The sequence below is a fragment of the Pistacia vera genome, unplaced genomic scaffold, assembly GCF_008641045.1.
Source record: "Pistacia vera cultivar Batoury unplaced genomic scaffold, PisVer_v2 Contig474, whole genome shotgun sequence".
Lineage (NCBI taxonomy): Eukaryota > Viridiplantae > Streptophyta > Magnoliopsida > Sapindales > Anacardiaceae > Pistacia > Pistacia vera.
This window is the reverse complement of record NW_022196306.1, coordinates 76,349-90,527: the sequence shown is the minus strand read 5'-3', so window position 1 is coordinate 90,527 and position 14,179 is coordinate 76,349. Positions and strand designations below refer to the sequence as shown.

General features: G+C 31.4%; 1 protein-coding gene across 1 annotated transcript; it reads right to left on the bottom strand.

Moving 5' to 3' along the window:
- Nucleotides 1–340: 340 nt before the first annotated feature.
- On the bottom strand, nucleotides 341–8,230 carry LOC116146189 (agamous-like MADS-box protein MADS1). Its single transcript, XM_031431600.1, has 7 exons — nucleotides 7,998–8,230; nucleotides 3,709–3,790; nucleotides 2,734–2,795; nucleotides 2,523–2,622; nucleotides 2,216–2,257; nucleotides 600–641; nucleotides 341–511 (listed from the first exon to the last, which is right to left on the bottom strand). Exons 1-7 carry the CDS (start codon nucleotides 8,228–8,230, stop codon nucleotides 341–343), a joined length of 732 nt encoding a protein of 243 aa, XP_031287460.1.
- Nucleotides 8,231–14,179: the final 5,949 nt, after the last annotated feature.

Here is a 14,179-nt window from a genome sequence, read left to right as displayed (position 1 = left end):
TAGAGAAGGAAATGACTCCAATCTGCAGGCAGAACCGCAAAATTGAATTGGTTCAATGTGAAAAAATTCAACCTTTCCAACAAGTGCAAAATCACAACCATTTAGTAACATTTATCATCATGATCCATAGTCCTCTCCAAAGTTGTTTGTAAAGATGATTATGCTAGCCTTTTCAATAGGGAAAATCAGTGAAGATTTGAAGAACAAAAATATCATGTAAAAGCATTATAAGTGTATATATTATTAATTGAGGATGAAATTTTTTATTTTTTATTTTTTTTTTAATCTATTTGGTGGATGATGATGATACATGTAATGGTTGATTTGAAATGTGAAACTCTTACACTAACTGAAGGGCCATCTGGTCCTGGCGTGCATAGTGATTGGTAGGTTGTAATGCATTCACTTGGAAGAAGTTACGAGAGTCAAATGGCTGAGATTGTATAATCTCATAGCTGCTCCCTCCAGGCATCAAGTTCATATTCTGCTGACCTCTTTCATTTTCGGCAATCTACACAAAAACAGAAACTTCAGATGGTCCTAAAAAACCCAAGTGGTACACTTAAACAAATCATATTGAGAAAAAGAAAGGAAGAGACCTTTGCTCGAAGGAGCTGGTTGTTGTTGTGCAAGTCAATTTCCTGCAATGTACAATTCTATTGTCACAAGAAACCCTCAAGCAAACAATGCATGCAGCTGAAAAAAACTAGGTGAATGATTTGTATGGTAAGTATTGACAAATTGATGTATGATTTCAAGCCAAGTACTACTTTAGAAGTTGGACTGATCTTGCATTTTGTATTAAAGTGAAAATAATATGAACTGGCAGTAATAATGAAGGTCAAAAATAGGATGATAGGATGAATTTAGTTCACATCATTTGACATAAGATTGCTAGCTCTTACTACATTTCTGACCCACTGGACCCTAAGAATTAGGACTCTGGTTAGCATAAACATTGCAATATTGCAACAAAGATTAGGATTTGGTAACATTATCTACCAATTCAACCATTGGATTCTGTAATTTGCAAAAAGTGTTTTTGCATTTTCAACTAGATACAGAAAATGGGGAGCACTTATCTGAAATCATTTTTAAAAGAATAAGAAGTAGTCCTTACAGATTTTCATATATTTTCCAAGATGCTACTGATTTTTAGGTAACGAAGGCAATAATATCAACATAGATACCAAATGCAGACGCTATAGAAATGTGGTGAGACAGAGAGCAATGGTTGAAGCTGATGTTAGAACTACTCCTTTGAAGAAATTCTAAGGATAAAGATAAGTAATTGAAAATAAAAGAAAATCAAGTCTTGGTGAAGATATTGATATTAATTATCCATCCAACAAGGGTCACATGATGAGAATCACAGTTTCCAGTTTGTCTGTAATTGTGGACACATATCTTCTTGACTTTGATGGGAACAATGACAAAACTATTTTATAGAGAAATATTTATATCAAACAATTTTGCCACAATATTTTATTGACGTGTTGCCCTCATTTAATTATATGATTTCATGTGTTATTAGATATGCACGAATTTTTTACTTTCTTTAAACTATTAGTATAGTTTATCAAAAACAATTCTTTATAATTTATCAATACCATCGTCATGATTGATGATTTTTTTTGGATAAACCTAGTAATTACCTCTCCGAGCACTCAAACATAAGATCCCTAAATATAACTAACTCCAATTATTAAAAGACTTGTCATCCGACCACAACGAGAGAGCATGATTGATGATTTTAGAATCTAATAATACAAGCCAATATTTTATTGAACTAATTTACCACATTAATAAAGAGATGTAGTGAGCTTGTCCTATATGATTTCAAACCATTGGACGCTGAAAAAAAAGCTTGAAGATTAGAATGTATAAGAAAATAGTCTTAGAAAAATGAAACTTAATCTCCGGTGCTTGTAAACATGTCTTAATTTATTAACCAAAATTAAAAAAATTCCAGTGCAAGGGTCGCATATTCAAAAACAATTTTCTAACATATTTATCATAGTATAGGGACCACCCATTATTCACTAATTGAAATCAGTGAGATTGCAGTCCTATACTTTTCATATTTGATTGAACATGTTAATTATAGAAAAAACTTATATATATATAAACTACAAAAAACAGGTTCAAAAAGATTTTGAGTAATCTGACCATGAAAAGCAGAAATTGAAGAGTGTCAGAGCTAACAAGTACATACCCTCTTCTGCATGTATTCGACTTCTGCAAACAGCAGTTCATTCTGGTACACCAAAAAGCAAAAAACAAAACAAAGAAACACCTTTTAGGGTCAGAGAAAGCAGCAACATATGCAATCAATATCAACTTCTTAAAGTCCTTACAATATAATGATCAGAGAAACATAATTACAGATCTCTCTATCTAGATGTCATTTTCATTTTGTTAATAAAATTTTCTTCCTTCTGTCGAATTTTATCTAAAAAATAAATAAATAATATTTGATGATGGTGGTGATTATATGCACACACACACACACACACATATACCTTTTTGGATCGGATTCGGCTGATTCCTTTCTCCAAACGAGTCTCCAAGTTTTTGAGGTCCTTGACATTTAAGTTACTTAGTGCTTCACCCATCATGTGCCTGTAAATTATATGAAACAATGTTTTGAAAAAAAAAGGAAAAAAAAAAAAAATGGGGCTTCCAACCAATATATCCAACACTTTTTTATTAAGACCATTTGATGATATATACCTGTTTGAGTTCTGAAGATTCCCAATTTGCTGCCTCAGTTTGTTCGCTTCTTGCTGGTAGAACTGAGATTTTTTCCACAAACTAGGTTAGAATCTCAGAAGAGTAATAGTCATTAAAAATTCAATTATGATTCGGAACAGAGTTTTTGATTGAGTGTTTTATGAAGGATTTAGTGAAGTTGAATAAGAGTTACCTGAAGTTGGTTTCCTAGTGTCCATAAAAGAAATTTAAATTTAAATTCATGTAACTTAATCAAAATTAGAAGAAAAAAATTGCAAATTTGAAATACAAAAATATTTATAAATTTAAAAAATCAACGATTAATTAAAAAGACATAACAAATCATATCCATTATTGTAACTAACAAAGAACAAGACATAAGTTCGTAAAATAAAGAAAAATTTATGTGCAATATAATGAAGTTAAGCAAATGGCATATGGTTCTATAGATTACTACAATTATTCATACAATTTTCCTGTGACTCAAGCAAAAGACCTCTAAGTATAGCTAATTCCAATGGTTAAAGAGCTTGTCATCCGATCACAAGGGGGGAGGTAACTGTAAGTAGGTATTTCCAAATTATTATGAAGAAAATTTGGATAATCCTGATTTTTTAGATAAGTAATGGGTGAATTATAAAGCTTTAAAATGTAAAAGTTGAACAATTTAAGTTGTTCTCTAATTGCCTTCAAGAAGTCTTCTAACTCTAATTAAGCTTTTGATGATGAAGAACTTTGTAGCTAGTTTAATAATTGTAATCAAATCCCACCAATGAATATGAAGCTAGAACAAGAAAACTTAGAAGTATACAACATTGATATCCTGAAATCAAAATCATTTGAGGCAACTGACACAAGGCAGTGTTGCCAGATTCTGACTATCACAAGAAGTTATTGTTAGTTTTTAATAGTTACATATTACTAAACTACAAGAGATCAACTTATTTCTGACAATAAAACTAAATAAATTAGTACCTGAGCATTAGCTTCAGAGACTGACCCAGCATTAGAGGAATCAGCACTTGCCTTCTTATACCTCTCAATTGTTGTTTTCACACTGCAATCATAGTGCTAATTATTAGTAAGAAAGTGATTTCATGAGATATCTTAGTCAAAATAGCATTTAAGAAAATGCATTTACATCCACAATCTTTTTGCAATTATCTATAGATAGAATAACTTCAATTGCATTTCAACTAGAGAAAAATTAAACTAGCTAGAATGGTGTTTGTTCAGGATGAATGCAGTTATATGAATAAGCAAACACATAATGCTGCTTCTCCTTTTCACTATTGTATTGTCCCAGTAGCAGCCTATGAGCCATGAATAGAGAGAAATGAAGATTAATGATCAAAGTAATTAATGTGCCACACAAAGTTAGTGATGCTTGATCAAGGGAAGTTTGATGAAAGAATTTCTTGCAAGCTCATCAATGGAAGTCAGTAACCTGATATCAATGAAGTATCATTGACCCTTCATTAGTAAATCTCAATTTTAAAGCTCCAAAGTGTATCTGTCCCAAGTTATAATAAAAATATAATCATAACTACCAGTCCTTAAACTCTTTTAACTATGCTATTTTAGCTCTGCTTAATCTCGTTTAGGTTTTATCAACTCTAATATTTTTTCTTATGCAGTACCAACTTCTGCTTAAATAACACATAAAATATTCACCCCATGTCTTTTATTAGTGAGAGTACCTCAACTCTCGGTGGATTGGCAGTTAAAAGTTCAAAATGAGAGATTTTTTTTCTTTTATTATAAATAATTAACAACTATTTTCCTGGAAATCAACTTTGTTTTGCTTATAATTAGAACAAATAAATTGATATTTCGGGGTGCGGCCTATATGCTTATCAGCCTATTGATAATTTACTCTGTACAAATCATTTTGCATAGGTAGCATATATATAAATTAACAACTTAAGGTAAGATATCAGTCAAATTCTCATTCTTTTGTATAAGTGTTAATATGTAGAACTAAGAAATAATTGATGGGTAAGGCAAAGATCAAAATGAAACCATTATCTTGGCTAATTTATTTATTTATTTTGAATCAAAACTAAATGAACAAATATATCACAAATGATCAAAGTGTGTCCACTTATTAACAAATTTCTGGAAAAGCTTAGGTCTTTTTCTACAATACACAGTTTTACCATTCTCAATGACTTAAACTTGCATCATATGAACAAATGTAATAGGTATCACCATATTACTCCCAGGATTAAAAAAAAAAAAATTAAAAAAAAAAAAAAACTATTTGCATATGGCTTGTGATGATGAGGTTTATGTCATTTATGAGCTTATTTGCATAAAAGGAACCAAACTAAATTGGTATTTCTACCTTAATCTAAATCATAAATGAAAACCAGCACCTTTAAGATGTTTTCTATGATATATTTTGAAAGATACACAACTATATATTATATTTGTGAGATATTAATTACAAGAGAAATAATATTTCAATACACTTCCCATAACCAGCTTGGTCAATCAATATCCATCAGTTGATTGAGAAAACAACTATAATTTTTTATTGAAATAAAAACAAAGAAATTGATGAACAACTTCATGTCACATCATGTTTATCTTTCAGTATACGAAAAAGATTTCTCGTAAAACTTTGTTGAAAAAAGTATTCTTAATCTTGTTGTATTCATCTAAGAAAAAGATTTATCATTACGCTTCACTGAAGAAAAAAGAAAAACGAAAAAAAAAAAGGTATAAGTATACAACATAAACACATGAGATAATTAAGATACTTATTTTAATTAAACCCTCCAGATTGAATAGACAGAAAGTGACACTGAAAATTGAACTTCATATTAAAGTAGTACTATTTCTTAAGATTACTACAGTTTATAATAAAACATAAATGAAGAAAAACTCATAAAATTTGAAGCATGAAAAGACTTGAGCAGAAAATGGGTACTGCAAATCCAGAAATTTAACTATAATAATTAAATCTATTAGTTATGATGATGAACCCTAAAGGTAGATGATTAAGCTGTGTTTAAGTTTAACCACCAAAATGGGATTGTAAATTAACAGTCAAATCAACCAACTCTTTGAGTTAACTGAACCTATTACGAAACCTTAATGAATGATGAAATATCAGTCTCTTTTCGAGTCAGAGTCACCATTTATGCAGAGTCTTAATGTTGATATGATATGAAATAATATTACATTTAATTTGGTATTAATGTTTTAAAAAATATATACTTTTTTTCTCCCTGTGCAGATAATGATACCTTAATTTCGTCGAGCCAGTCACCGGTTGTCTCTACCACGCTGGCATAAGACCCAGCAATATGATTGGCTTGATGGTAGTTACGGTCAAAGATTTGCCACGTTTCAATTACTTATTACTCCATGGATAAAACTCTACCCCTTGTATTATTATCCACCTCGTTCATTTCAAAACCCGGTTCAAATATTTAAGTTTGATGATATTTTATTGGAAGTTGAAATAAAGTAATGTAAAAAGAACAGTCTGAGACTGAAGGTCTGAGAGGGTCAGAGCCGTCCGACTATGCAGCCAAAGATTTTTTTCATAGCACGAAAGAAACCAAAATGGTCAGACTTTGTTTCATTGAATCGCTGTTATCCATACGTAAGAGGGTTTCAAATTTTCTCTCTCTCAAACTTGCATAAATATATCTATGCAAGATCTAAGACAAATGCAAACCTCACTGTATAATACCAACAGTGACATACGGTGGTGGTAATGATTTCTCAGTTAAAGTCATCTCATTGGCCCTTGACTTTCTCTTTCACAGAAGGTTTGTAGAACAATTTAACTGAGAGAGATCAAATATGAAGACGAAATGGGCAGATGGGGTGTTTTTATTTTTTGAATCATTGAAAATGAAAAAAGAGATTTAGGGTTGAGATGATGAGAAAAAAGAGAAGCTTGTTTTACGAATCATGACATAAACCCTTTTGTCAGAAATGTAAGAAACTGAACAATCGTTTGTGACGTGACCAAAGATTCTATAACCAAGACGAACCACGATCCAACCTGATGTTTGTCTGGTCCAGTGTTGAATGCCCTAACTAGGGTAAAAAAGGATCCAAACCCAAGTAAAAAAATTTGGTGAGTTGTGATTGGTTGGAGGTGAAATCTAGAACCTTTGCCATTGATTTGTTTTAAGTTTTGACTGTGATAAGAGGGTTTTTCTTTTTCATTCTTTCAATTTAAGGCAACTAAAAATTTGGGGAAATTTCTTGTGGATTGGGGAAAAACCCTAACTTGGGTTGTGATTGGTGGTGACCTAATTTGGCAGTGAGTGGTTGAAAAAGTTGATTTTAAACATGTTTTAAACAGAAAACCCATTTGGAATTTGTGAACCCTAACGTGGGTTTTGACTGTAAAATTGGTTTTGACATTGGTTTAGCTTTTGCGATCTGTACTTTTTGTTTCTTAATGTGTATAACAGACGTGCCATTACGAAGTGTCAAGAGATTGGAGGGTTTGGGGCTAATGAGAGAGTGACAGCTTTTGTTGTAGGTCTTCTCTTAGCTTCCACAGAGGGATAGAGAAAGAGAGAACGAACACAAAGAGAGGAATAAAGGAAGAGAAAAGATAAAAGAAATAGGAAACTTAACAACAATGGAGGAGAGAACAAGGTGATCTCACATGTCTGCATAAATTACCAAACCTATACTTGTGGCTACTACTGTAACCATAATGCTTCTATTTCTATCTATTACACCAGATCTATGTTTCCACCAAACTAAGAACTCAATATATGATCATAAACAGAAAAGAAAAAAATATTTTAAAAATTAGGAAAAAAAACAGAAAGCTCATCCAAGGAAAAAAACAAAACAGAAGAATGAAAGGCAAGTGAATCTTAGTTTCTCAATCTAAACTGCACTCCTTAAGAACACATGATTATGTTCTTTTACTTTAAATCCACCCTAAGATCTATTCGCAGAAGCAAATATCTTGACCATCATGAATTGACCCAACAATATTTTCAACTAAAATATTCCAAAACCTTTTAAGAAAGATAAAATAAAACCAAGAAAAATATCTCATTTGTAAGAAGAAAACCATGTACGTACACATTGTGATATAGAAAAAGCTATGAACTTGAGAAAGTAATAAAGGTCATCAAGAAATTTATTTAAAAACACCACATCGTGTCAAAAAAAAAAAAAAAAAAAAAAAATTTTTAAAAAAAGTGAAAGCAAAAAACAAAATGATAAGCTAAGAGCCTTGAGAAAATAAGATCAAGCTAGCTAGGGAAATATACCTGTTGTTAGAATATTCATAGAGGCGACCACGGCTGGAGAAGACTATTAGAGCAACCTCAGCATCACATAGAACAGATAATTCATAGGCTTTTTTGAGCAACCCATTGCGCCTCTTGCAGAAAGTGACTTGGCGATTAGTGGTGTTTTCGATCCGCTTGATCTCGATCTTTCCTCTACCCGTTCTTTTCTCTTTGCAGGGAGAATCTTCTCTTGATTCGTTTGGAAAGGCCATCGCTTCAGCTACTTAATTCATACATAAACAACACAAAAACCATCAATAAAAACAGTGATAAGTGAACAAAATTGAAACATCATTTTAGTTTTTTTTTTTTATCATTTATAAAGCTGTAGGAAGAGAAATGATTGCATTTAAACGTATAACAGTTGATTTAGCCATATTTTAATTAGATTTTGTGAACTGGGTTGATGATCAAGTAGAATAAACAGTAGAAGTTTAATCTTAAGAAGGTGAAAGAGGAGATTTTGTTGACACAAAAGAGGTGGAGCAATTAAAAAGATGGATTAGGTTATGTTTTGTTTTTCTCACTAACCTTCGTGTGGAAACAAAGGGTTGAAGAATGATAATTAAGGACAGGAACAAAGGTTTCTGCCTTTGGGGTTTCTCTCTTCTTTTGAACAAATCTGAATAGGAGAGATGCAGAAAATGGAAGCGAGGTTGTTCTATGAGGTGGGTATTTATAAAGTAAAAAACGACCCTTCATCCATTACTACCTTTATAAATACTTAAACTACTCTGCTCTTCATCTTCAGTCTCAGTTTGTAATCTTTTTTTTAATAATTTATTTAATTAATTTCTGTAATTTTATTAATTCTTTATTTCTTTTATTAACTTTTGTTTGTTTCTTTATTGTCTTTTTTAAGTGGCAGGCGTTGAAGATTAAGCAAAAGAGAAGGCTAAAGTTGGGAATCACTCATCAGATTTAGACTCCATTAAACCATTCATTTTTTTTTTTTTTTTTTTCCCCTTCATGTGAATGATGGAGGGCATCAGAGAAGAGAGAGATAGAGAAAGGGAAAGAGAGATAAAAGAAAGGGACTTGTGAAAACGATTGCTAATGGATTCATGAATGAGACGTTAATGGGCTTATATCATGACTTGATGACCAATTGCTCTCATCTTTATTCTCCATTGAAACAACTATATCAGCTACCCTACAATTTTTCATTACAATTATTTTGGAGTTTTTTGAGTGCTTTATATGGAGTAATTAAACTCATACAAAGTTTTTTTTTTTATTTTTTTTAATAACCAAGAGTGTTTGACCAGCTTACGTGTACTTTAACTAATCTTTCAGAACTCTAGAATTATTGACCTAATAAGAGCTCCAATAACTACTCTTATTAACAAATAAGGAGAAACTCTAACTCAGAATTTCTTGAGCAATACATCTAAGAATCCCTATCGAACTGCTCAACCACTGAAAGGTTTTTATGATATATATATATATATTTTTATATGAAAGTTTCTTATTACAGAGTGTATATAAAAATGTTATATATATACGGATATATAATAAATAAAATCTTCTCCTTTATGATCAGAACTAGACCCCACCAACCAATTGAATGGGGGTCATCTATCTTTTTTATCTTAAAAATTTTTGTGGAGGTACTTCTTACCTTATTCAAAGAAGAATAACTGTTTTACTAGGACTAATATTATGACAAAAGTGAAGGCGACTCCATGTGACATCTTCCCATTTATCTCCATACTTTTAACTCGTTTTTAGCATTTGTGGAAAAAGCATTCGGACCATCCATTTGTTTCCATATTTTTCATTATGTGAACAACCGATAGCTTATATTGCTTTTGGATGGTTTATGAATGGTTGTATTTAAACTATGACTAAAAGCCAATCCCTCACTTGTCTCCTGACCTTCATCTTTTTCTTCTGCTATCTTTTTATACTTTGCATTATTGCTCCTTTCAGAATTACTGACTTTGCCAACTAACAAATATAAACATATCATTTCACAGCTCTCCTTCTACTTAATTTGAATATACAATTTAATATATGACTCATCCGTGGTCCTCCATCACTTTTGCCGTCTTGACATTACATGTTAAATATTGGATCGGTGATAACTCTTAACTCCTTTCTTATCAATCGATACCATTTATAAATTCTCTCTATGGACATGGAACAACACCTCTCATGCCCACGTTTTTGTCCATATAACATATTTCTAGATGTCTAGTAAATAAGTGGAACTCCAGTTTCAAGACGAATTTTCAGAGAAGGATATATAGATGGGCATGGATGATCAATAGGATCGATCAAATAGTATGATGATGTTCAAGTTATATCCAAAACAACAATGTACTGAGCATATATATATATGCAAAAATTCGGATATATTGATTTGGCAGTTGAAATTAAATAGTTGAGACGCAGGCATATGCAAATATTAACAAATTTGTTCGTGCATACAATGATGACAGCATTTATGATCTGTCTTCCTGGAAATGTCGATCTAAATGATGTTGTGATTGAGATGAGGACAGATGGGATTAATGAGTTTCGTATTTTCTTTCTGTGTTTGTGATTACACGTTTCAACTTTCTCAAAACTCTTCACTGCATCTTCTATTCATAGCTTCATGTCTAAATGCTCTTATTTCCAAAATAGAAAAAAGCTTTGGTACGTAATTATCTTTGTTTTCTTAGGTCAAATCTCTTTATGATTCACAACAACAAAATCTCCTCAAATCAACTAAGAGGACCACATTCAAGACTATTAGAACAACGTCAAATTGTATAGAATGTTAAAAAAGCCTTAGCATTGGACAACTTATTGAGTAAGATTGGGAGTTGGGTTTAATATACTATTACATCTCAAGCTTTTATATCATTTCTGCATAAAATCTTTGCATACTAAGATCGAGGAATAATTTATAACTTTCTTTGTTTAAAGCCTTTTTATTGGATTAATATAATATTGAACTCTCACCTACTTTTTCTATGTTTATGTTTTAAAGATGGAGGAATAATTTATAAATTTCTTTGTTTAAAGCCTTTTTATTGAACTAATATAATTTTGAGTCCTCACGTATTTTTTTCTCGTTTAAGTTTTTAAATAGGATGACAACTTAACACTTTTAAACAACTGAAACTTTTACCAGATCGATAATTTGAAGTTCTAAAAGATTAGTTGAGGTATGTATAAATTGGTTGGACACTCCCATCGTTAAAAGAAAAAAAAAACTTTAAAATTAATTATATATATTCGAGCTTTTATTTAATGTAGAAAATTTCACATTGCCTCTCTCTCTATGTATCTTGATTGACATTGAAATTGAACAAACAAAATGAATTAATTGAGTTGACAAGACCTATACAGGGTTGGAATAAGCATATAGTTAGCGAGGTTATTTACTTGTGTTTCACGGAAATTGGGAAGACCAATTGAAAATTGAAAATGGTAGGTTTGATATGTTTAGGAAAAAAGGGAAAGGGAATTAAAGGAAGACATTAAATTTTGGAGGTGGTAATCACCATCAATTATAAGCATAAATTACGAAGAGGTGGGATGTTGTATTAAGAAAGTAAAAAGGAAGTATTGTTACTTGGAATGTAACTTTGTACACATTAAAATGGAAGAGAAAATTAAAAAAAACAAAGTGAAGAAGAAGTACAAAGCAATAAGTCCCATCAGAAACTAATATTATTCTCTTTCTCTCTGAGAAAAAGGGGTCCACATGCTAACATGATTTTTTTCAAAATATGATGCTCATACTTCAATGCATGACCTAATCTATTTAATGCTTTTTCAACCTTTCGTCTCTCACCTTTGTCACCAACTCAACTACTATTTTTTTTTTTTTTTTAATTATCAGAACTCACTTCCAACACAATTATCACTTCCCTTCCCTTCTCATCTCATCTTTAACTTCAAATCACATTATTATAATTTCAATTTTTTTGTTTTCATCATCTTGTAATTTATTTAATTCATTACACCAACAATAGCCCTAATAATAAGGTAATTGATAGCTATTTAGCATTCTAATACCAATAATAATAATTTAGACATAAAAAAGATAAGGTGTATTTGTTTTAGTATTTTGGATAATATTTTTGAAAAAGTAAGAGTTAGGTGGTAATAATGAGGTAGGATTTGAAAATTAACAAAAACACCTATTAGGTTTGTTAATTTATTAAACACCCTTGTAATAAAAACATTAAAAATCACAAAAATACCTCTACCCACCCATTAAATATCGATAGCAAGCCACCACCGCTGGAGGGTGGTCAGAGTCGCCGTATCAATATATGATCAGCTGGATTTGGCCAGTCATGCGCTGAGATGACATTTTTCAACTAAATACACTGTGGATCTGATCGAAAAAGGTCAGATCTACTGCTAGATCAGGCCATTGACGGCCAAATTTGACCGTGTTAATGGCCAAAAATATGGTTGTCGTTGACGACTAGCTACGGCTAGAGCAACCATGGATCTAACCGAAAAATGTTATATCGGTGCACTACCAGTCAGATCCAACCGCTATTGCACCATTATTCTAAATTCCAGCCACCTTCCAATTGTTTGTTTAAAAAGAGTAAATATTGTTTCTTTTAAGATCACCAATTGTAGTAATTCAAATCTAATTAAGTAGATATTGAATTAGCATAAACTCCCATTTGTCCAAAGCATGCCTACTTAATTAGAGAGATCCAAGTTTTCTAAATTAACATAGACTCTTATTTGTTGTCGATTTGGGACATGACATATATTTAAAACATTTTAATTTCCACCTCAAGTGTTGTTTAAAATTTTTGAATTCCTTATATCATCTTCCTATATATAAGAAGTACGGTAATATAAGGTGCACGCAAGCTGATTAGACATCCTGTTTCCAAAAAAAAAAAAAAAAAGAAATTATGGTAAAACGTTCAAATTGGTATATAGTATTATATGATTGATGGCACAATTTAATATGTGGGTTTATGCGCATAGAAATGTATGTTAAAAGAGTAATATATTACACATCATCCTTTTAAGTCTTAAGCCAGATTACATTCTAATCCAGATTGATGTATCTTTCAACATAAAAGGGTGGAGCCAATTTTTTTTTTTTTTTTTTCTTTTTAAAGGAGGATTGGTACCATATTTAACTTTCTTTCTATTCTCTTAGTAATCTTCAATATCCAGCTTCAAAGGGAGTGCACTCTCCATAAATGCTCACAATGACAAAATAAAATTTATCTCTTGTTTTCGGCTATTGAAGAAATGCGCTCTTGTTGGGCACTATGCCTGTTTCTCTTTTGTTTTGTTTGAGCTTCGAGCTTGTTAGGGCATCCGTGGCCATCTCTCTCCTTGTTTGAGCCTGTGTGCTCCCTTTTGAGCGATTGTTCCCATCATTTGTCTAAAAGATAGACACATTTGTTCTGGTTTTCTTTAGATCTCTTTTGAGTACCTCTAGTTTTCTGTATAGTATTTTTTTTAATAAAATTTACTTTTTCCCAAAAAAAAAAAAAAAAAAAGGCGCTCTACCAGAAGCCTCTTCACTGATTTCATTGAATAAGTGAAAAATATGATTTACGGACTGATGCCAGATTAATGTTCCATATGTTTATGTATCAAAACTTACAATAAACAGTATGTATTTATAGAAATTAGAAGCCATTAATTAGTTGTGGTTATAATTTAAAAGGAACTGGACGGAAAGTAAGATTTAAAAGCTTTTTGTTTGGAAATTAATTAATGGATTAAGGTTTATTTTATATGTGTAGTTGGTAAGAAAAGGAAGGGCAATAGCTCACTCAAAGGGGGTTAAAGCAGCGGTTTTGACTGTTCCATCAAATACGTGGTGATTGGTAGAGATGATGACTCGAAAGAAAAGAAGACAAGAGAGTTGAATTCCATTAAGCGAAAGTTTGTTCATTTAAGGAAATGTGGCCAACAACTCAACACTAGAATTGCACGAGTGGGTTATTTTGATACGTTTCTGATTGTCAATTTTATGCAAAGATCGATAAATTATTAATTCTAAGCCTATAGAATTAGAATATGATTCCACAATATGTGAAGATCATATTCATTTCGATCTTGGAAAAAGCGTGGAACAAAATGAAGAAATTAGATTTTTTTCTTATTTCTTTCTCTTAAACCCAATTGAAAAAAAAAAAATCTCTCTTAAGGTGATTTAAGGAGGTTGA

What these genes read in the sequence shown, in the direction of transcription:
- LOC116146189 (XM_031431600.1), bottom strand. Translation starts at nt 8,230, where the DNA reads ATGGCCTTTCCAAACGAATCAAGAGAAGATTCTCCCTGCAAAGAGAAA. An exon ending in TCTCTGAAGCTAATGCTCAG is followed by an intron (nt 2,796 to 3,708) that starts GTACTAATTTAT and finishes AAAAAATCTCAG; the next exon opens with TTCTACCAGCAAGAAGCGAA. An exon ending in AATCTTCAGAACTCAAACAG is followed by an intron (nt 2,623 to 2,733) that starts GTATATATCATC and finishes TATAATTTACAG; the next exon opens with GCACATGATGGGTGAAGCAC.